Source organism: Eretmochelys imbricata, chromosome 1 (genome assembly GCF_965152235.1).
Source record: "Eretmochelys imbricata isolate rEreImb1 chromosome 1, rEreImb1.hap1, whole genome shotgun sequence".
Lineage (NCBI taxonomy): Eukaryota > Metazoa > Chordata > Testudines > Cheloniidae > Eretmochelys > Eretmochelys imbricata.
The window spans coordinates 281,161,364-281,186,001 of NC_135572.1; the positions used below are offsets into that span (position 1 = coordinate 281,161,364).

Below are 24,638 nucleotides of genomic sequence, written 5' to 3' on the forward strand. Positions count from 1 at the left end.
TTAAATTGGCATCATGACACTAACACTGTTGCTTTACTATGTCAATTTTGATAATACTGAACTAGTGATTTGGATACAGCATATTCTAATAGGCCACGTTCAGATGGACTCATTTTCCCGTCTTCCCAATCTTTGTACAACTCCCAGTTTAATGGGTGTATTTTTAAGGGGTGAAGTTACACATATTTAAATGTAGATGTTCTGTAGTTTAACTTAGTTAAAATTACTGCAGACTTAGAGGGTGTTTTTTAGTCTTTACAGCAACTTAAACAAAATAAATTTTAGACCTAGTAAATCCTGAGCTGAGGGGATTAACACAAAACCAACAAACTCTTAGTATGTTATTTAAATCAAGCATTTGATTTCTTACCTCCGGAGAGTGAGGGGTCTGTCAGAGCCTGATGGAGACTGAGGTGTTGCTCTAATATTTGTAGCAGAAGTTAGAGCAGTACCTGGGTGGACATCCAGAGCCCTGATTTCAGTGTCCTGCCTGTAGGAGAGAAAGAGGTTTCCCCATCTTCTGCCCTAATAAATTATCTGTGGAAGGCATTGGGAACATCACTGAATCTGCCGACTGCTGCATTGGAATGAAAAGAAAAGTCATCAGGTATTTGCAGGAACTGCAGTGAGACTGGAAATGGGAAGGAGAGTTTACACTGGGGAACAAAAGTAACTCTCCATTAGTAACTTCTGGCTTGATACCAGGAACTACTACTTTCTTGCCAGCATCCCAGGTTGTAACAGTATTATTTCCCTAGCTCTTTTTCTGCACCAACAGCTGTGCCATGCTGTATGTCTCTTTCCAGCTCTTTCCATATACTTCCCATGTAACTGGGGTGACTAAATATGTGGTATGGTGGGATGAATGGTGCTGCTCCTGCTGAGGAACGCACAGGGAGAGAGAAGCCTGTGGCAGCCTGCCTTGCTGATGAGCAAGAAAGCAACTCCTGGCCACGAGACAGGAGAAGTTACTAAGAGAAAGGCACTTACCCCCGACTCCCTAGGGGCCCTTACGCAAACTGACTCTTGGCTGCCTACATTTCTGCTCCCTGCTTGGCTTGTGGCTCTGCACACCAGCCCCTAGTTTCCAGAAAGAAAAGGAGTACTTGTGGCACCTTAGAGACTAACAAATTTATTTGAGCATAAGCTTTCGTGAGCTACAGCTCACTTCATCGGATTCAACCGATGAAGTGAGCTGTAGCTCACGAAAGCTTATGCTCAGATAAATTTGTTAGTCTCTAAGGTGCCACAAGTACTCCTTTTCTTTTTGCAAATACAGATGAACACGGCTGCTACTCTGAAACCTAGTTTCCAGAAGATTCTCACCCTCACCCACCATTGCCACTTTCAGATATTAGGCTCTCCCTGCCCTGTTGCTGTCTCTTTAGGAGGTGTGTTTGGGAGAGATTTAGGGTAGGTCTGCACTTCAAGTGTAATTCCCAGCTCGAGGAGACATGTCTGCACTAGTTCTCATTGAGCTAACTGACTAAAAATAGAAGTGTAGCTGTCGCAGCACAAGTGATGGAAGGAACTCGCTGCCCTGAGTACAGTTCCATCCCAGACACCAGACACACAATCAGATGGCTAGCTCCTCCTGCCACTCATGTCTATGCTCTATTTTTAGCTGCTAGCACATTCTGTGATAGCGTAGAATCATAGAATATCAGGGTTGGAAGGGACCTCAGGAGGTCATCTAGTCCAACCCCCTACTCAAAGCAGGACCAATCCCCAATTTTTTCCCCAGATCCCTAAATGGCCCCCCTTAAGGATTGAACTCACAACCCTGGATTTAGCATGCAAATGCTCAAACCACTGAGCTATTCCTCCCCCAGGTATGCATGTCTCCTCAGCCTGGGAATCAAAACCCTAGCTCCAACTGTAGACAAACCCATTGTGTAGAGCCTTCATTCCCTAGATCTGCAGTTAAGTAGGATTGGGACAAAATCCTACCCCTGACTTCCAGCAGCCAGACCACCTCTCTTTGGAAGAGAGGAATGTCACTCCAGGACAGGAGCTGAGCTCTGCCCAAGTGGGGACACGAGGTTAGCCCAAAGCCAATCAGCTGGGACAGGGGTAGGGCTAGAGAGAGCACACACATAGTTGGGGCCTGAACAGGTTCAGTTTTTTGCTGTGGCTGCTGGGGGGAGTAGGCCCAAATGCATCCTGTGCCCAGGGCTATGGGATCAGCCCAGAAGCAGGCCAGGGCACAGCTGGAGGAGCAGCCTACACCCAAAACAGGAGCCTGGACCAGCACAGTGACCATGGGATTGATGCCAGGCAATGCAGCCAAGATCAGGACTCCTCACACCATACCTAAGTACCAGTGACTACCGCAAGGGGCAGAAAATACACTGTTTGTGACTGAGACTCTGGAGCTGCAGGTAGTTTAGACTCAGATTAAATCTATGTGTTTTAGTACTGTTTTCAAACCAGCACCTTCAAACCCAAGTTTCAAACAGGAAGTGAAGATCAAGGGTAGAAAGAAATGTAAAATAGGCATTTAGCTATCAATCTGACATACCATTCATTGCCCACAAGTTAAAATTGAGAATCATTTTGTGGGCATAATCAGGTATTTAGATTCATGAATGATATTACTTAAGCCTTTCGATATTTGGGCCCAGAAAACTGGACCCATAATTAATTTCCCCCACAAAACTCAATATGAGAGGCATCTCTGAAAATGAATTTAGCACCCCATTTGGGGAGGTTACTAAAACTAAAGTTTTACACCTTTTAAAGTACTGTGATCAAAATATTCACACCCACAACTTAATCTAAAGGTTCCTTGTATTCAAACTTTGTACAATGAAACACCCATAAAGGAGAGATTGTCAAAAACAGCAAACCGTTTCCATTAAAATTATTTAGTTGGGGAAAAAAATGGCCAAAACAGCAAACCGTTTCCATTAAAATTATTTAGTTGGGGAAAAAAATGGCCAAAATTTTGATCATCTCCATCTGTGGTAATTTTTTAAATATTGAAAGTAATTATTTTTGGATTCATGTTTATAGAACCTCTGTTTACAATTATATCCTCCCAGATGAATGTCTGACAAATGATGAATACTGCATTGTTAATGAATCTGTTCACAGGAAAAGATGACTTTGTAACTGCTTTGAATTCCAAAGAGCATATAGTGAAAATCTGAAATGTATTATAAAAGCTCCGTTGAAAAAGGATGATTGTAATATAGAATTCTGCATATATTATAAGGAAATGATATTAAACTTTTTACAGTTTGAATGGATGTTTATTTCAACAGTCATGCCTGAGGATCTCTGGACATTTTAATAAAATGAAATAAAATTGCAAAAATAGAGCAGCATGTCCTGAGTAGTTCCCATAACAAGAAACCAGGGAAAAACAGCTTGTCAGTCTGTTTAATCTCACCTCCTTTCCCCTTTCTGACAAAATCCTACCCAAACCAACTGAATAGTAAACTGGAAGCCACTGGAAGGACTGATTCCATTCTCATTTTGCCCTGATGGCAGTAGTGCAGTACCAATCATATGATATTGAATACGGAGCTGTCACATGTTCCAAACCAATATTTTCCCCTCACTAACATGATTTCTCTACTGAAAACAACTGACAGCTTCTTCTGTCTGGTGCTTCACCTTTCCATTTTTATACAGTAACTCCTCACTTAACATTGTAGTTATGTTCCTGAAAAATGCAACTTTAAGTGAAACGATGTTAAACAAATCCAATTTTCCCATAAGATTTAATGTAAATGCGGGGAATTAGGTTCCAAGGAACTTTTGGGGGGGGCAGACAAAAGGCATTATGTACTGTACTGTGGTTGGGAAGTGGCTTACCCCACACAGGCACAGCCAGCTGCAGGCAAGGATGCTAGGAAGCACCTTCGCAGGAGCAGTGGCAGCTTACCCGGAGAAGAACAGACGCCAACTTTGCCAGGGGATGGTCCAGGCCCGCCTCTTCCTGTACCCACTCCACTCCACTCCAGGCCCACCTCTTCCCACTCCACCTCCTCTCCGGAGCACACTGCATCCATGCTCCTTCCCCCTCCGCCCCCAGAAAGTCCTAAGCACCGCCAAACAAACAAACAAACTAACTGTTTGGCGGTGCTTAGGACTTTCTGGGAGGGAGGGGGAGGAGCAGAGATGCGGTACTTCCCTGCTCTTCCCCCTCCCTCCCAGCGCTTCCATGCCACCAAACAGCTGTTTGGCGGCGCTTAGGATTTTCTGGGAGGGTGGGGGAGGAGTGGAGATGCAGTGCTTTCTCGCTCCTCCCCCTCCCTCCCAGAAAGTTCTAAGCGCTACTGAACAGCTGTTTGGTGGTGGGGGAAGCAGTGGGAGGGAGGGGGAGGAGGCAGAGAAGAGGAACTTGTGCAAAGCTCCCTTGTAAAGTCTTGCCTGCTCTTCCACAAAATCTGACATGCAGTGGACAGAGCAGGCAGTCAAACGATGTTATAAGGGAGCATTACACAACTTTAAACGAGCATGTTCACTAATTGAGCAGTGATGTAACTTTGAAACAACGTTAAGCAGGAGGATGTTAAGTGAGGAGTTACTGTACGCTATCCTATTTTTAAATTCTAAGTAATGATTTTGGTCACATTCTTGCGGTTTGTTCTGCATAGGTGGACTGCTGTGCTATGCAGAGTCCCAGTGAAGTCCAATAAGGGTCTTCAACACAGAAAAAGTTGCAGGGTTGGTGCCTTGAGTCCTAATGATGCCTGTTCTTTCAACAGATTAAACCAAGATGAATAGTCAAAGTTAGTCTTGTTATCCAGGTTGGGTAGCCTCCTGTTCCCCTGTTTAAAATTCAAAAAGTCTGACTTTTACTTATTTTTCACTTCTAGCTCAGTAGTGCTGTTTGTACTTTCATGGAAAGTTCAGTGCTGCATTCTGCCATTTTGCCTGCTGTTTCTTTGCAAGAGTTTGACTCATTTCTTCAGTACTGTGCAGCTCAAAGAATATCCAGGCATGCCCTGTGTGTATCCATAACAATCCCTAAGTTTTTCCAGGTAGAATTTGGATCTTTTTAATTAAGAAAATATTATTTAACAAATATCTTCAAAAGGCATTAACCTGCTTTGTTTCCAGTTCATGAAATTCATATTGCATTCCATTTCTTTGACCCCTTCTTTTTAATTACAAAAGATTTACCAAACAGGTGGGAAATATTGAAGTTGAAGTGATAAAATAGTGTGATAATTACTTTGGAGATGAGTAGATATCTAGGGCAAATCCCTTTGAGACAGATATGGCAACAAAACGTAATGTCTGGCCTGAATTGTAATTTCTTGCTGAACCTACATACATGGTGTAAGATGTATTTACCAGTTCAGATAGCTTTGTCAACAGAGATTGTAAGCTACCAGAGGCCAATAACTACAGTGCCTGGATCTTGTGTGATCAGTGATGCATCTGACTTTTTTTTTTTTTTTAAGTTCAGTGGAACAAACAGCTTATTTCATGGAAATTAGCCAAGTATTTTGAAAAACCAATTATTGTTCATGATGCTACAGAGGCCCCCTGCAGAGGTTGCAAGCTGTCAGGTTCCAGAAATAGCTTGTAACTCTTCCTGAGTGTCCACGAAATTTACAACATATACTACTTTCAGTTTGCTGACCATTGCACTCTGCCATACAGCAGCTCCTAGATGTACTCACTAATAAAAGGTAAACCTGGCTCCTCAGAGGAGGAGCCTGCTCCCAGATTCTCTTTAATGAGTGAGGGAAAGCTCCCTTCCTCTCCGGCTTGGCGAGAATGATCAGCTGACTGCCCCTAGAAACACTAAAAACAGGGAGAAAGGCAGATCATTAGACATTTCCACACCACAAAATATCAGTAGACTGTGGGAGTCTGAGCCTGTTAGGAATTTTTAAATGGAGGGTGGGTGTTGCCCAAAACCTGCTGAAACTCAAGTGTTGTTTGGGTGACTCTTACCATATTTGGGTTTGAAATTTCTATTGTAAGGAAGTAAAATGAGGCAGAACATTTTTTCAAAGTGAAGTTGGACAAGATTTACTATGATGTCAATTCCCCTCTCTCATTCTGTGGTGCCCTCTTCTCCCACAGTGAGCTTTGTCAGCTTCCCACACAAATGCTTCTGCTTTCCTCCATAGCATCCCCTATCAACTGAACGCTCTTCCTAAGTACATCTGTAAGGCCACTAACTTCTTTGGCATAGATTCCCTCTTAAAAACCTATCTGTGCTGTGATTCCAACAGAAAATGAACCGACTGAGAAGCTTGAGGAGCCCTGTGAGAACAGTGTAAATATAATCTATTTCGAATATAAACATCTGAACCTAATTGCATATATTGTACCAATTCCCCATATCTTCTCTCCAGGAGATCATGTGGTAGGGTTTTACGTTTTGTTTTTGGAAGTACCTACCCCTCTGCAGACGTTACCAGAAATAAAGCCACCACCTTCTATAAACTCAAAATGATCTTAAAACAAATTTACAAAAGAGTTAAAATTTTTCATGACCTGACATGTATTTAGAAGACGGTGTCCCATATGCCCTGCCTCCCCAGGTACAAACCTAATTGAGTATTCCTTTCAAGTTTGTGTCAGTGCTAAATGAAGGCAAAACTGAATGTTGAGGCCTTCTTATCAGAAATGAGACTTTCCAATCAGTAGTGTCTAATTTTAAGTCAAGCTAGTTTATGGTCAAAGACTCGTTGAAATATGTACATTAACAAATGTGAAAATGTAGCAGTTAACTAGATATCTGTGTATCTAGCTGAATACTTTGAATAACTTTTGTTAAAAGTGTTTTACGTAAAAGTCTACACACTTGCCCTTGCGTGCTGAGACTGGCATTGTAGAGTAGGTGGAGAATTTGTGGTAGGTTATATATGGTAACTAAGGTAACATGTTATCAAATAACTTCTCTGCTCTCTGAGATCTGCAACAACATACATACCTTCCTTTGAAGATTATTCATTTTTCCTGGAGTGTACAGAGTGTGACAGACCCAGACCAGTGAGTTACAGGAGTTTGGTATAAGGCATATATACTGGCCACTGGCTGAATAGTGTTCTGTTCCCTGAGTGACCAGAGCAGGGGCTGTACTAGAGCAATCAAGAACCTGCTAGAACCAATTAAGACAGGCAAGCAAATTAAGACACCTGGAGCCAATTAAGAACATACTAGAATCAATTATGGCAGGCAGACTAATCAGGACACCTGGTTAAAAAGGATCTCCCATCAGTTAGGGGAGGGGGTGCAAGGAGTGAGAAGGCATGCTGCTGGGGGACTGAGGAGTACAAGCATGATCAGGCTTCAGGAGGAAGATCTTCCAGTGAGGATAAAGAAGGTGTTGGGAGGAGGCTATGGGGAAGTAGCCAAGGGAGTTGAGCTGTCATGTAGCTGTTACAAGAGACAGTTGCAATCCACAGGGCCCTGGGCTGGAACCTGGCGTAGAGGGCAGGCCTGGGTTCCCCCATCCCCCTTCAACTCCATATTTGAGACAAGAGGAGGTGACCTGAACTGTGGGTCCCACCAAAGGGGAAGGTCCCTGGCCTATCCCCTGACTCACTAGGTGGGTCAGCAGAGACTGCGTGGATTGTTCTCCTCCCTTTCCCCATGCTGGCCAGTGATGAAGTTAGCTGAGTGAATGGCAGGTTTGGCCACTAGCAAAAGTGACCAAACTGAGGGCTGCTGTGAATCTCTGAGGCAAGCAAATCCGCCAATAAGCGCAGGACCCACCAAGGCAGTGGAGGAACTTTGTCAAAAGAGTAAGGTGTTTACAAATGGGAATGCCCATAGCTTTGGGTAGTTATATACTCTAGTTGTATAACTGTAAAGTGTCCAAGAAGGAAATATGGCTAATGAACAAAATACGGATTTCTTTCCCTGGGCAGAAGCAAGTCTGCATTCTTCCTGAGTAAACAACAAGAACCATGTTGGAATTACTTCTAAAAATAAGATGTGTGTAATCAACAATATGAATTATTTTCATGTGTATTCAAGAGGTCTAGTTCTGGTTCCAAACCGCCTCATGTCTAGTACTAGATATGGGGTTAAGTTATTAGTTGAGTCATGGCCCTAAATCTCTGAAATGCACATCAGCAAACCCATCCCAAATCCAGATTCTTACATAAACTCTGTGAATTGTGGGAGGGCTTGATAAAAGATGTCCACAGGGAGTAGAGACTTACTGGAAGACTAAGCTAGCAGAAACTGCAAATTCTTTGGAGGGAAAACCGTCACAGACCGCAGATTAACCAGTTGGTTCGTGTTCAGTGTTCCCACTCTGTTCCACATAACTGTGACTGCTGCATCTACCTGTCTTCCTTTCTCCAGAGAATATCTACTCTTTCAGTAATGTAATAATTGGGTATCTGTTCTGCTTGATTAAAATTTCCCTTTAGTATTTACACACCTGCAGGGTTCTAGTAGAGTTCAGTCTTGATCAGAATCATGATTAAACACAGGACTTATATTTTATAAACTGCATATTATTTTTATCTAACCACAGCATTTCTTTTCCAATACTCAGTCTAAGGTTTTCAGTGTATCCTGATAATGCACCATTTGAGCTGCAGTTCCTGATACTAAGTAAAGCTAGGTTAAAGCTGTTTAAATCAAGTGTCCTGTAGCTCAATTTGCAGTTTAGAAGGTGGAATCCTAGGCTACCCCCACAGGATTTTTCATATCCTGCCTTAACTAACTAACCAAGGGTCCAAATTCTGGCCTCAGCCTACACATAACTCCTGCTGAGATCAGTGGAAATTGCTTGTGTGCATGAAGGATAGGACTTGTGCAGTAGCAACAAAAAATTTCCTCAAAAAGAAAAGGAGTACTTGTAGCACCTTAGAGACTAACAAATTTATTTGAGCATAAGTTTTCGTGAGCTACAGCTCACTTCAAATTTTCTGTAAGTTTTTGGCAAGAAGATCACCGCCAACAAAAAAACCAACCAACCAAAAAAAAACTTTGAAGGAAGTATTTATCTCAGTTACCTGGAATGCTGAGAGTTGTCATTTTATGTACATAAATTAGCTATTGTTAATAATGCTGTTCTGAAGAGAAATTTTTTCCATAAAATCTGTCTTCACTTACCCTGCTTTTAATTACAGAAGAGGCACTCGACTTCATTAGCAGCTCCAGCCTGAAAGGGATAAGCATAGCATTGCCGTCATTGTTTTCTCTTCTTATCGGCTTTACTTTGGGAGCCGTCTGCTGGAAGGTGAGAAATTTCAAACTTACCTGGGTAGGCAGAGACCGGTTACATTTTATCCCTAAGCAAACAAATATCCTGATTTTAAAAACTAGGGGCATATCATTTGAACTTCACTGAATTATGTAACTCTCAAACATATATAATCAGTGAATCTCTGTTTTTAATTCCTAACTCACTCCTGCCCTTCCTTCCAAATAATAATAATAAATAATACTAATAAAAAAAATGCCTGTTGGTGTGCTAACACAATAACTCTAGGCCTGAAATTTAGGAACTAGAATTCCCACAACTTTCTAGTTGTCCCAATTTATGTCTTGATGTGGTAGTGCTTTTCCATTTATTGAGGTCTTGTCTGCACTAGAAAGGGTTTACTCTTCTTCAACACTTAGCTGAATAGTCTGCAGTAGCAATTGTTAGCCCTTTTTGGTCTGTTCCTGTGTGGCCACAAGGGCTTGATGGCCCAAGAGTCCTACATCAGAACAGACTTGATGAACCCATGTAATAAGGGGGCTGCCTCTGGGCTGTCTCCACCCCTCATGGGTGGAATTTTATCCCAGATATTACAAGCCACGCTGAGAACTTCATTTGTTGTAACATCTTATGGCATTCTTGCGATATGTTTGAAAAGCATAAGACACTGTCTGTGGACAATGATTCCAGTAGTCTGTAGACAAATTAAGTCATTCCACTTTATTCCCAATATACGACATTGGCATTTTTTTGTGGAAAGCCTCCAGCTTTGCCCAGTCTGAGTAGCATACTGTCCATGTTTCACAGCCGTACAACAGTACGGAGAGGATACAGCTCCAATAGATCCTGAATTTGGTGGTCATCCTGAGATGATCTTGATTCCATATTTGTAGTAAACGACACATGGCAAGTGCTGCAATACCAATCCAATGGAGAACCTCTGTGTGAGAGTTGGAGGAACTGGTGAGTATAGAACCCAAATAGCAAAAGCTGGAGACAGCTTTGACAGTTTCATTATTCAAAGAGATTGGTGGACCTGGTCCTAGATTTTGCAGCTTTGTCTTTGACCATGAAACATGGAAGCCAACCTTAGCGAACTCTTTTCCATTTTTTGGAGTGCCTCGTAAAACCTGTTGGGGCTCTGTTCTAGAAGAACAACATCATCAGCATAGTCAAAGTCTGAGAGCAAGAGATCACCAAGCTTATTGCCTATTGACCTGATGGAATGTTACATTATGAAATCCATTGCCTGACAAAAGAGTGCAGGGGTCAAGACGCAGCCCTGCCTGACACCAGATACTGATTTAAAAGATGCCAACATCCAATTCCCCAGAGGTACATTGGCAGTGGTTCCATTATGCAGCTCTCTGATCAAGTCCAGCAGAGTGGTAGGAATATGTACACCTTTTAAGGCCTTCCATAGTGTGACTTGGTCAGCTGAATCAAATGCAGCCTTAAGATCAATACGCGTGATGTGCGTGGGCTTCTTGAAGTCGTGGTGTAACTCCGACAACAAGCAGAGGGCCAAAATGATGTCTATTGTGGACCTGTTCCTCGTAAAGCCTGACTGTTGGGGGCAATGCTTCTGATGTAGCAGGGGCTCCAAATGCACCAGCAGAACATACACACATTCCCTGGCATGGACAACAAGATGATCAGCCTGTAGCTCTTACATTCACTGCGCGGTCCCTTGCCCTTACAAAAGTGAGATCACAATACTGTCCTTCCAGGTAGCTGGCAAGGTTCCATATCTCCACACCAGAGAAAAGATGGCCAGAAGTGATTCTGCTACAGGGTCAATAGCACAATTTAGCATCTCTGGGGGGGATGCCATCAGCCCTGGCTGCGTGTCCGTTTTTCAGTTTACAGATGGCATTCTTCACTTCATCCAACATTGGTGCAAGTGTCTCAGTCCCAAATCACAGTGGTTGCCAGATTGCCTAGCTCTAAACAAGCAGCAGCTGGAGGGTGGTTCAGGGTGCTGTGAAAATGTTCCATGCAGCGTGAGAGGATGTCATCATCCGATTTACATGGGTGGCTTTGGCTGTCCCTCAGGATGCCGTTTGTAGCGATTACCTCTTGACCACTGAGGTTGCAGATTGCACAGAATGCCAGCTTTAAATTGAATTGGGCTTAGCCAGGGGAGACATCATCCGCCACTTGGTTATAATATGCCTCATGATTGCAGTGTGACAGGGTGTTAAACTTTTGCTTCAGCTGATTACAAGTGTGCTTATTGCCATGCTGGCGGGCTGTGGCCTTCAATTTGATTGTCTGGAAGCCCTGCTCTGATAGCCAGAGTCAGCGTGCTGAGTGCCTATAGCTAGACGTCCCACTTTTAAAGGGACAGTCCCGTTTTTAAGCCCTCCTACAGGTGTCCTGACTTTTTTTAGAAAACAGGCAAATTGTCCCATATTTTCTGTCCCCCACCCATCAGTACTGGTGGGTTCTGCTGCTGGCTGGTTCATGCTCGCTAGCTGCTCGCCCACCAGCGGTGAGTGGAGGGGTCCACTGGCCAACATTGGGGGGGTGAGTGTGCAAGGCTGGTAACGGGGCAAAGCCGCAATGTGCGGGGCTGCAATGTGCGGGCTCCCCCTGCTGGTCCGTCAGCACAGCCCCCAGGACACCACCCCACATACTGTTTCCGGCCAGTACTGGCTCTGTGCTGTAAACTGTGGTGGCTGGTGAGTGTGGGCAGGTGCCAGGCAGGGGCTGGTTACATGTCGTCTGTGCTGCCCACTATTGACTCTTTACGTGCTTCCCCTCTTGCTGTCCTCTCACTGCTTTGCCCCTTCAACCACCAGCTCTGCTGCTGCTCCATATCCCCCCCCTCCCCCCAGGCAGGGTGTGTCTCACTCCCAGCACTGTGCAGAGAACCAGCCCCTGGTGGGAGCGCTCAGCTCACCAACAGCCCGGCTGGCAGGCTCCTTCCTTCCCCCACTGCCTCTGGCTGGGCAGGCACTCTGAGAAAGCCCAAGACCCTTCAGCCTGGGGCACTGACCAGGAGGACCAAAGCCCTGCATGTGCCAGAGCCCCACACAGCGCTGGTATGGGGAAGCCTCTCCACCTCTCAGCTAAGCTCTGGAGGGGCAGGGGGAAGCAATTTCCAGACTGTTCATGCCCCAAATCTGCAGGCTCCACAGCAGCCCCCGAGGCAGGATTTTAGCACCCTCTTCACCTCCCCCCCGCCCAGCCTAGGTCTTACCCCCAGGAATCGTGGGGCTGCTCTGTCCCCTAGGCACCCTCCCCTGATGAGCCACCTCTCTGGCCATATTCGCTGAAGCCCCTGCAGTCAGGTTCCCTGGGCACTGGAGCACTGTGCATCCTTGGGGCTTAACCTTTTCCTGCCTGCACTGTAGCCCGTGAGACAGGAGGCAGCTGGGTTATGTCAGTGGCCAGCAGCAGCCTGGTGGTGTTAGCTGCCTTTCGACATTCTGTGGGCAGGAAGAGACAAGCTGCTTCCAGCCACATGGGAGAGGGAGGGGCGGAGGAAAGAAGAGATGAGCTCTGCAAAGACACGGACCAGGTCATCCCTCCCCCAGCACAGTGCTGAAAGGCTGCTGCTGGCCACATTCTGATGTGAACCCAGGCAGAAATCTGGGGCGGGGGAGCATGTGACCCTGTGTGCCCCCCACGCCCACCCCCATGCCGCCTCAGGAAGATGCGGCTACAGGTACCAGGAGAGGCTGGTCCATTCCGGGGGGCCCAGCCAGGCATGGAGGGTGGGGAGCACCAGGAAGGGAGGCTCAGGTCAGTCAATCCCCCTGTGTGTGAAAGAGAGATGTATGGGAGGGGGTGTCACCTCTTCCTGTGTGAACCCTAAAGCCTTAGAGATAAGAAGGTAAATTAAAAGAATCCAGCTACGCAGCATTTCTTTTTAATGGGCACAAGCAACTTGATGTTAATTTGAACGTTTGTACTGCATAGTTCTGATTGATTGCCGTTGAACTCGGTGGGCGAGTAATTTTACGAGGTGTCCCATATTCAGCATAGGGAAATACGGTCATCCTACCTATAGCTAATCGTCGGCTTAGCAGATTGGTGGAGGATGGAGGTGAGCAGAGACCAGGCAACCTCGATATTGTCTGGCAGGTCAGCTAAAGAAGAGAATCTATTGCTGACGTCGCTGCAAAACCTGTTGGCTAAACTGGCACACGGAGAAGTGCATCAATGTCAAATTTCTTCATCATCGCAGAGGGCTTACCTGCTTGTCGGAGAGTCAGTGCCATGCGGGCAACCACTAGGTGGTGGTCTGTGTTCATAGCATATTATGCACCACCAAATACTCTACAGGAGGTGAAGAGACACCTGTCACACGTGGGATGATGTCATCCAACTACTTCTGAGAGATGCCATAGTGAGAGATCCATGACATCTGGTATATGCATCACCACTTGAACCATGACCCAAGAATGGAAAGGTTCTGAGAGGCGCAGAATGTGAGCAAGCGGCAAGAGTTATCACTGGGTGTACGTGAACCGTAAAGACCAATAACCCATTCAAGCCCAATTCGCAGGGAGCCAATAACTGCATTTAGGTTTCCCAGGATCATGAGATTATTATGTGGAGGGACGGTGTGTACTAGAGATTCCAACTGATTGTAGAAACGACCTTTGACTGAATCAACAGATTCCTCTGTCGGTGCACAGACGACTATGACAGCGAGGTGACCATGCCGATGTTTAAGACGTGCAATAAGTAATCGAGATGACACAGGCATCCAGGTTATCAAGGAGGACATGGTCTCACCTCGCAGTAGTAGTGCTACCCCATGTAAGTGGTTGGGGCCGCCGGAATACAGAAATAAAGAATCTTCCACCTCATGGCTTCCATGATCTATCAGCCTTGCTTCCATTAGGCCTGTGATTGATATGCCAAGATGATTGATTTCACCTGAGACAGTGACCTGATGACCACACCTGTAAAGAGTTGCAACATTCCAGATTGCAATTTTGATGAATTACTGCAGATCCCCGCTACAATTGAATACACTGTCACGGTATATTGCAGATATGCCTGCCGACATCGGAGGATGCATGCCCACTGGGGGGCTTTGGCACAAGCCCGTCATATTTGCACCAAAAGAGGATGGCACCGGCAAGGCCATCTACAGCTGGGAGTAGAGCAGGGGCTGTAACTGGTGCTGAGTGCCAGGTTATTCAAGTTGGTCAAAAAGTTATACCAGCAAACCAACCTAGCAGATGCACAAAATTATTTTACTGGTATAGATTATAACAGTTCCCAAATTATGTAAACTATACTGGCAAAAGAACATTTTTGCCAGCATCACTGTGTCTTACTGGGGATTTTGCCAGCATAGCCCCATCAGTTAGGGGTATGATTTTTATCACACTCCTAATGACATAGCTGTCCCAGCAAAACATTTAACAGTAGATCAGATTTAAGTTTCTATAGGTTCCAATCCTGCACAGCTTTAGAGGAGTAATCTTGCTCACACAAGGAGTCCCAGTTGGTTTTGTAGGACTGGTTCTCACTCTCTAACAATTAGGAGCTATTAAGCTGGTATTGTACTTGGTTAAAAACATAACACTTCATTGAATATAAAATACATATAAATTCTGCTATCACACTTGCGTGCATAACTCTGCTTGACTTCAGTGGGATGCATGTGAGCATCTGAAAGCGAGATTTGGTTTATCTGGTACAAGAACATATTGATACTGAAAATAGAAGGGGAGACTTAAATGAATAATTATCATTTGTTTTGGTTTTTTTTTAAAGTGTCACTATACAGTAATTATATCTGATGCACTTCCCTCATAGAAAACACATCGCACACCCAGACCAGAAAGTGATGAAACAACACAGTGTAATAACTGTCAAGAGGATAATGAGATAAGGTATTTTGCTTCACTGAAGTCTTTACATACTTGATTTTTCAAAGATGAGATGTATCATTTTTCTGTTTCTTAATGGTTTCTCTTGCTGTCTGAAAGGTGCACTTGGAAACAAAAAAAAAAGTGCATATTACCAAGATTCTTGTCATAAAAATGTATTGGATAGAATTTGTGCCCAGAGTATGTCCCTTAAAGTGTGCTCCTACTCTAAATGTACATATGTTTTTTTCTGGATACAAAAAAACTCCATTAGGAGAACATTATTGTTGTAAGGTTAATCACTCAGAAGCCAGGGAGAAGTTCCATACTTGTAATGTCAAGGGAGGGAGTTCAGCTACTGAATTCTCAGCAAATGGCAAAATCTGCTTCCTGTGGTAGCAACTTCCCTTCAAAGGAGATCTTTTGCGGAGTAAGATGGATTTAATATTCCTTCTGTAGCAGATTAAAAATGAAAGCCTTGTAGGCCCAAGGGAGACCACCTGGGATCACATCCCTTCATCATATATGATTATCCTTCATCTTCACCTCTAGTTTTCAGTACTGAGACAGAAAAGGTTCATCTCTTCAGACTAACTTCCCCTTCTTCCATCAATAATTTTCCCTCTATGTAGTAGAAGACGGTGGAGAAAAGATACTGTCTGCATGTCAGCTTTCCCCTGGGGGAGGAGAGATGCCCCTCTCCTTTCTGAGTAGCAGCCGTGTTAGTCTGCATCCGCAAACAGAAAAGGAGTACTTGTGGCATCTAAGAGACTATCAAATTTATTGGAGCATAAGCTTTCATGAGCTACAGCTCACTTCATCGGATGCATGCAGTGAAAAATACAGTGGGGAGATTTTATATACACAGAGAACGTGAAACAATGGGTGTTACCATACACACTGTAATGAATGATCAGGTAATGTGAGCTATTACTAGCAGGAGAGGGGAAAAAAAACCTTCTGTAGTGATAATCAAGGTGGGCCATTTCCAGCAGTTGACAAGAACGTGTGAGGAACAGTAGGGGGGGAAAAATAAACACGGGGAAATAGTTTCTCCGACTGGTTTTTGAATGTTATAATTCCTGACGTCTAATTTGTGTCCATTTATTCTTTTACGCGGAGACTGTCTGGTTTGGCCAATGTACATAGCAGAGGGGCATTGCTGGCACATGATGCAATATATCACATTGGTAGATGTGCAGGTGAACGAGCCTCTGATAGTGTGGCTGATGTGATTAGGCCGTATGATGGTGTCCCGTGAATAGATATGTGGACACAGTTGGCAACGGGCTTTGTCCTCACCTATAACCCAGTTGGAGAACACTTCAATCTCTCTGGTCACTCGATTACAGACCTAAAAGTTGCAATTCTTCAACAAAAAAAACTGCAAAAACAGACTTCAATGAGAGCCTTCTGAATTGGAATTAATTTGCAAACTCTGGACACCATTACATTAGCCTTGAATAAAGACTGGGAGTGGATGTGTCGTTACACAATGGAAATGGCCCACCTTGATTATCACTACAAAAAGTATTTTTTTTTCTCTCCTGCTGGTAATAGCTCACCTTCGCTGATCACTCTCATTACAGTGTGTATGGTAACACCCATTGTTTCATGTTCTCTATGTATATAAAATCTCCCCATTGTATTTTCCACTGCATGCATCCCATGAAGTGAGCTGTAGCTCGCGAAAGCTTATGCTCAAATAAATTTGTTAGTCTCTAAGGTGCCACAAGTACTCCTATCCTTTCTGTTACAGACAGAGGCCGTGGTGCACTCCTCACAACTTCCTGCCCTCCTGCTGCTTGAATGAAGGACCCAGATGTTCCAGTGTTTCTTAGTATGGGGAAAGGGAAGGCAGGTCATGATGGCCTCTCTTCCCCTGGGGAGTTTTGGTAGCAGCAACAGCTGTAAGGGGAGGTTGGTAGATAGCAGCAGATGACTTTATTTCTTCCTTCTGTGCTTACTGCACAAGGGAGGTGGAATTTGCTAATGAAGGGGGAAATGATCAGTCCTATGAGATAAAACAGTGCTGAAAGACTGCCATACAGGAAGGGGAGCAGCTGGGTGGTATCTAGCCAGTCCCAAAATATGATTGGATTTATGTAGGGACCAGCAATTGGAAATCGATTTTGCCATTCACTTGCTATGAAGCACGGATTAATATTGTGAAAATTCACATGAACCAACTTCAAATTTAACATTCATGTGACTATTCAGGTAGGTGTGTTCATCTTGAAATCTTTACCCTCTTCCTTAACTATTTTTTTTTTTATTCAATCAGTGAGAAGAAACAATTCCACAGACTTAGATGACCAATCACACTTTGTGAACCCAAAGACTGAAATTTTCGGAGTGTTCAAACAATTTAGAATGGCTAACAAATTCATAAACATCAGCCTATGCATGGAGGATTAGTTAACATATTAAGGCTTACATTAATATAGATATCATTCGCTACAAAAAACTCATCCCACTTTAGTACAATGACTAATAAAGCTGAACATCTTCCCCTTGACACCACAGGTAGAATGAAAAAAAATTTGAGATACAGTTCAATGCAAGAGACTACCTCTCCAAAAAATTCAAATTGGCTGTTTTCCCCATCAAGTCTTTTTAAACATATACAATATTTTCTCCTAAAAAGAAAAGGAGTACTTGTAGCACCTTAGAGACTAACCAATTTATTTGAGCATAAGCTTTCGTGAGCTACAGCTCACTTCATCAGATGCATACTGTGGAAACTGCAGAAGACATTATATACACAGAGACCATGAAACAATACCTCCTCCCACCCACTCTCCTGCTGGTAATAGCTTATCTAAAGTGAGCTGTAGCTCACGAAAGCTTATGCTCAAATAAACTGGTTAGTCTCTAAGGTGCCACAAGTACTCCTTTTCTTTTTGCGAATACAGACTAACACGGCTGTTACTCTGAAACCTGTCAATATTTTCTCCTACCATCCCATCACAAGAAAGTTTTGATCTTCTACTGTAATTAAGTAGCACTTATTAGTGCTCAAACACTATTTGACCGTAAACATTGTGGTGATGCTTGTTAATGTATTTATTTTAACTAGCAGATGCAGCCATTAATTGCTACCATTCCCTGGAAATTTTAGCACAATGGAAATAAATTTATTTTGTCTTCCAGTATGTTGCAGCAAAAAGAAAAAGAGCTCTTACAAGTGTAACTGTTGCTTTTTTCCAACACTGTTACTGTTTTCATGTACTGGTAAGTCCTTAAACATGACAGTATGACAGATTCCTACCACAAACTTCATAAATTTTGTCAGCTGAAATTTACGGTGTCTATTCTGTGAAGCCACATCTAAAGCTAACTTTGTATTAGTCAGCTTAGCCTACTTGTAAGACAGTCTTATTGCACATATAATTATCCTGTGTTCTGAGTTTAGTTATTTAACTTGCAGCCAGCCCTCTCAATATCACAGTGGGAGACAAAGATCCCAAAATGAGGGATAGCTCTCACTTCCTCCTTTGGTGTGACAGCCAATTGAAGAGTCATAGGCCCTTCATTGAAAATTCCCAACCCTCACTCCCCAAGTCCCTCTTCAGCTGCAGTGCTATATCATGAAGAGACAGGCTGTCTCAGAATAGTTTATAATATAAATATATTTTTCTGAATGCAATAGATGAGTGGGGGAAATAACAGAAAGTAGGGAAAACGTTCCACAGGGGAAGAATATTTACAGAATATACTGATGTGATTCCAGATATGAAACACTATACTGCTAAGCTATTGGACTGTTCTGCATCATTGTCAAACTCTATATTTATCCAGGACCTTCATTCATGAAGCATTAGTATCATATTGGTATTAACTTGGCCACCTAGTTGTGTGGGAGAAAAAAGCACATGGATTTAATTTTCAAACAATACCGTAAAAGAAAATGCCAAAATATTTTGCTTTGACTACATGCTTTCCATAACCAATTAATTTACTCTAGAAGACCAGCTTGCTTTTCATTTTAACTTTTTTTAAAAGCTCTGTTGTTAAGGCTTCCCTGTACTGCAATTGTACAACAATCCTGCAAATACACATATGAGCAGTCCCTTTAAATTCAACAGGACTACTCGTGTGTGTATGCAGGAACAGGGTCTAAATGCATTCTGTGCCCAGGATTGGGAAGCTAGAGGAATTGTACATTAACTCTAATTGGGGCCCCTTTAAAAATGTTTGGCAATGTGCTTTGGGATGAAAGAATGTACATACAAGTTATTTCATTATTTATTTCTATAAAGAAAGTATTATATTTCTCTGCTAGGCTTCTACTACTTAGTAATGAGTATGAGAAACCAGCAAAAATACAATTTTCTTTCCCCCCCACCCCCAGGCAGCCAACAGTTCCATGTTTGCTTCATAAATGAAGCAACTTTAAGCATATTCATATTCCTTCTGGAGTGACAGACTGAGTCTGCATTGGTTGCTGCCTAGGATCCATATCGATTCAAAGAGATGAGGGCGAAGTGTGTGTGTGTGTGTTACTGTGAAACCAACACTGAATTGAATAGCATCAAGAAGAGTATGCTGTGAGCAGGACTGTATGTTATTCAAATATCTACCTTGTGTGGAATTGTAACTGTATAGTCCTTACAGCTGATTCTGGCAAAGGAAGTACATGGCCTGAACAAAAGACATCTTTCAAATGCCTCCAGATACATGTAATCTTTGAAAGTCATAAGGAAGTTTTGTATTCTTAATTTACATCCTGTGTCCTCTTGCTTACCCTGATGCCTACAAATGGAGTACTCTGAATTGAAAAAGAAAATGCAGAAATGGATACAAAAACATACTCTGCAGTACTGTTGTAAAAAACTTGCCAGTCAGGTGGTGCAATGGACCAGTGTGCTAGCCTTTCACTTCTAAGAAACTGGTTTAATATCTAGCAAAGGTCATATGTAAAATGAGAAGTGGTCTCTGTCTTGTGCCAGGTGGATGTATGTCCATCTCAAAAATCCTCCACAGAACTTGTTTGGGCTGGTGGTCTCCATTTAGGAGAAGCAAAGAATGGATCAAAAAGAAGTAAAGCAGAAGTGACGGTAGCAGGATGGAGCTTTGACAGCGTTAGAAGAAACTGTTTGATGTGTGAAGACTCCAATTAAAATTCCAGCCATAGAATGGGGAGGGGAAACAAAGAATTTGAATTGCATTCAACATCTGAAATAACACTAAACTCAAGAAACCTTTTCTAAATATTGATGATGCATGCCACTGATTCTTTGGCTTGTATAAGATGTAGGAAATGTGGAAGATACTGAGAATGAATTTATTAATTACTGCTGACATACAGTAAAATCTATTTGTATTGTGTTTTAAATTACTAATAATGTTTTATTTTTTAATCTGGCATTCTCCTTTTCTTTTTTTTTTTCTTTCTTTTTTTCTTTTTTTTTAAAGATGAAATCTAGTCAAGGTATGAAAGCTTTATTTCTGGTTGTCCTCAGTGTCTACTGCTATTATTAAATACATGGACTACAGAAACAAAACTGATAAAAAATTAAGACTTTGTCAGGCATGCATTTTTAAGGAGGCACTAAAATACTATACTGAAACTTGCAATATGCGTTTTACGCATCCCATTTGTACAGGCTCTTTCCAGAAAATGGACACTACTTATTTATCTATTTTAAAGTTGTCTGCTGCAGAAAGTAGGAATGTCTCACCCCAAATGACAAACTGCCTAACAGCTGACTATTAACCCAATAACAGTTTTAATTCAAATATGTCTAAAATATTTTGTTTAATGTCTTCATAAAGCTCACTATATCTTAGATGTACTTTTATTTAAACTTTTAAAAGAACTCATGGATGCTTTAGTTATTTCCTTAATCTGCTATGAACTATATGTCAAAGGAATTTGCTATATATAGGGTCAAGTAATTATTAAGACATTTGAGTGCCCCAATGTACAAAAAGTATTATGGTCAATGATGGAGATTACAGACATGTAGAGACACTTTAGGTGGAAACTTGGCAAGTCAATGGCAAACTCCTATTGATTTCAGTGGGGTCAAAATTTGCCCGTTAGGTCTAGTTTTCATTTACACTAAGTCCAGTTTTCAGTGTTTTAGCAGTGATCCTCAGCTGGTATAAACTGTCATAGCTCTATTAAAGTCAATGGAGCTATGATAATTTACAACAGCTGAAGATCTGTCCTTACAGCAGGTCAAAGAGGCTTTTGTGTAAGTCAGAATTGGGCCCTAATATCCTGACTTTCATTAGGTGCTGGAGCATCTACCACTTCAATTGAAATAAATGGGAGAAGTTCAGCACCTCTAAAAATCAAACCCTTAGCAACTTTTAGCACTACGGAAAACCAAGCAGTAGAATTCTCCATCTGTAGCAGCTTAGTGTGACACAATAATGTATGTGCCTGTATTTACTGGTCCCTTAGACTAGTATTTGAAGCCTACTTTAAAAGTTCCACTTTTTGAATCTCAGCATGACCGAATGTTTGTTTGGGAACTTGCACCTAGAGCCCCACAGTGGGACTAGGATCCTGCAGAACCCGCTGCCATAATAGCAGGAGTGGGTAAAATGTCCTTTGTTGCTGGAAGGATTGGGTGGGTAAAAAAAAAAAAAAGACTGTCATAATTTGTGGGAAAACACTAAATATCTCGTCAGTTTGGCATAAATAGAATTTCAGCAATGTAAAGCAAGTTTCTTTTTATTTTAAATAAAGGTTATAATGCTTAAATTTAAGCAAGGGATAGAAAGATTTGATGTCTGTTATAACAGGAGTTAAATGTATTTTCACATGGTTTAAGCAAGCTTTGTTTTATTCTTTTAGTGGTTAAAAATTGTCTGAATTTTGTGTGTGTGTGTTAACCGACTGTTGTTTGTTTTTGTTTGTTTGTTTTAATAGCATGGAGGGAATCTCTCTCACACAAGATTTGCAGAATCTAAGGTTTTTGAGGGTGGGAGTGGAATAAAAAATGCAAGAAACAATGCGGGAGCAGGTGAGAGTGGGTCCTGCAGAAGCAGGATTAAAAAAATAACCGCATTCAGGGCTCTGCTTGCCCCTTACTGGTTGTGTTGAGATAGAGGAAATGTGCCCATAATAAATGGCAACAAATATCACTGAACACTTGACAAAAATGTTAGACAATAAACATTTCCCAGTTGCTGCAATCTACAGTATTTTCTTAAGAAAACTGAATGCATTTGGAATCTTGTAGCGGTTTTCTTAGCTTCTGTAATGGAACAAAACCCGATGTTATTCAACTACCTTAATTGTTCATAAAGATGCTATTTTTCCAAACTGAATATCTGAGGAAAATTAACAGTAATAAAACATGAAGCATTTGGAGTAATACATCTTGATGTGTCTCAAATTAGGCTTTGAAGTTCAAATTGCAGTTTTTTGTTGAGTGCATTTTACCCTTGATAACAATGAATAGTGCATTTATAAATTGATATAAAATTTGCCTCCAAATGCAATGCTACTAAACAGTAACAGTCTTAAAGCTTAGTTATAAGACGGGGTTTATAACAATGCCACACACATTCATCTTTGCCACAGAACAAGGTAAATTTGAGGCTGAATGACATTCATGTATCTCCCTGAAACAGCTCCCATGTACAATCCTTCTGACAACACAAAGTTTACACAATCATAATTGTTCTCATTTGGAATGGAAACATCCATTAGCACAAAGTGCAATAACATCACGTGAAGCATTTGAGCTGGATCATCAATTTGACAGCTCATGGCTTTTCCTTCATTTTTATCCGACTTACCAGGTGTTTGGGCCTTCTGAGAGGAGTATCACAAACCTGAATATATTTAAATATTTCTAAATAGGGTAGATTGCTTGGCATTTGGAAATCTAATAAGATATATATGTAAATTGTTATAAAGGGCCTGATTCTGCTACCTGTTGTGTAGAATTTACTCCATGCATGGTGTTAGTCATCTGCCAATTTACAAAAAGCAGTTGATATCACTGGGACCACTGCTGGAGTAAGTTGCTACTCAGTGGGAGTAATGGTGGCAGAAGGAGGCCCTTAATTACTTTTGCCTATCTTGTAAGTAGTTGTGCAATTCCTGAGTACAAATAAATGTTAAAATCCTTCATTTTTAGGAAGGGTCAGACCTTGTCTTGTTGTGATTAGAAAATGAGTGTCCATTTATTAAAATGGAGTGCTTTGTTGTATTAAGGTCAACCTAAATTATTCTCAGATCTCAGTGGATTTTGTAAGGAAGAAACATTTGGAAGTTTCCTTGGGAGAAGCTGAACTTTGCATGCTATTAATAGCAGCTTTGTGAGAATAAAAAGCAGCTAATGGTATACTGCAAAATTCAATGTGCTCTTTTAGAAGTGTGTTTACTTGAATAAATTAATGGTACTTATTTAGTCATGAAGTCATTTTATAAGAGCTTTTAAAAACTAATGTGCTCTTCCATGGGACATGTATAAAAACATCTTAAACTTGCACATTTTCTAGACTCTGATCTTCACCACCTGTGTATTTTCTGTTGCTATCCATTTGTAATAGTGAAACTGCTCAGCACACACAACACAACTGTTAATTTGAAAAGTTAACAGTGTACTACTCTAGCTATTTTCAATGAGATTTGCATTTAAGAATTATCCAGAAATTTTCTCCAGATCGAAGTTGATTCAACTATGTATTTAAAATAGATGTACAGGAATAGTGGCATGTTGCTATTATATTAGCAAATAGTTGGGATGTGGAGATTTGAGACTCTTTAGAGACAGAGGCACAGACATTGGTGGTTGCGTCATGTGAGAGAGTTTGTATATTTTGGTGTAAATAACAACACAATCTTGCATAGTTACATTCTGACTGAAAGGTTAAGCAACAAGGTTTATAAAATGTGATATGTGTGTGTATATATATATATGTCCTCTTAAAAATAGATGTATGCCCTGATCCTTTTTTATACTGGTTTGAAAATGGAATTACATTATATACATATACTTTATTGTTCTAAATAAAGATTTTTATGCACTGCCATGATATGAGTACATTGTCTTCACTCAGTCGTATTCATGATCTCTCATAAATCCTGGCATATTCTTAAATGGATTTAATGGTATTCTAGACCCTCTTGCATGGAGACTCTATTAAGTAATGTGCAGATGTTTCAGAAATAAAATTCTATGAAGTCTTAAGACACGTTATACCCATTATCAAGCTTCTAGTGCCAACACACATTTTTATTTGTGATTCAGGACACTACACGCAGACCTCAGATTAAAAATTATTGTAGCTCCTTAAGGGTATGTCTACATAGCAATTAAAAACCTGCAGCTGGCCTGGGTCAGTTGGCTCAGACTTATGGCTTTTGGCTGTGGTAAATTGTGTAAAATTGTGGTGTAAACATTCAGGTTTAGTCTGGAGCCTGGACTCTGGGGTCCTCCCCTCTCACTAGGTCCCAGAGCTTGGGCTCCATCTTCAGCCTGAACGTCTACACCACAATTTTACAGCCACACAGCCCAAGCCCTGTGAGCCTTAGTCAGCTGACCCAGGCCAGCTGTGGGTGTTCAATTGCTGTGTAGACATGCCCAGAAGAGGACAAATACAAATCTCAGCCACTTAGGGTAACTTTCCAAGTTGCATATAGATATTCATCATTTGGGTCAAATGCTGGTACTTTGGTTTCAATTGCCATG

The 24,638-nt window shown here is 41.9% G+C and overlaps 1 protein-coding gene across 2 annotated transcripts in view; it reads left to right on the plus strand.

The window, feature by feature from the left end:
• Nucleotides 1-23,905, plus strand: part of KITLG (KIT ligand) — an 88,304-nt gene extending 64,399 nt beyond the window's left edge. Inside the window, exons 7-10 of one of the 2 annotated variants that reach the window (XM_077832518.1) lie at nucleotides 9,066-9,175; nucleotides 14,924-15,000; nucleotides 18,130-18,210; nucleotides 19,331-23,905. In XM_077832518.1, the coding sequence (XP_077688644.1) occupies nucleotides 9,066-9,175; nucleotides 14,924-15,000; nucleotides 18,130-18,169 (227 nt within the window). In that variant the 3' untranslated portion in view covers nucleotides 18,170-18,210; nucleotides 19,331-23,905. Of the gene's footprint in view, nucleotides 1-9,065; nucleotides 9,176-14,923; nucleotides 15,001-18,129; nucleotides 18,343-19,330 lie in introns of those variants that run through there. The other variant, XM_077832513.1, reaches the window with a different exon arrangement.
• The last annotated feature ends 733 nt before the right edge of the window (nucleotides 23,906-24,638 follow it).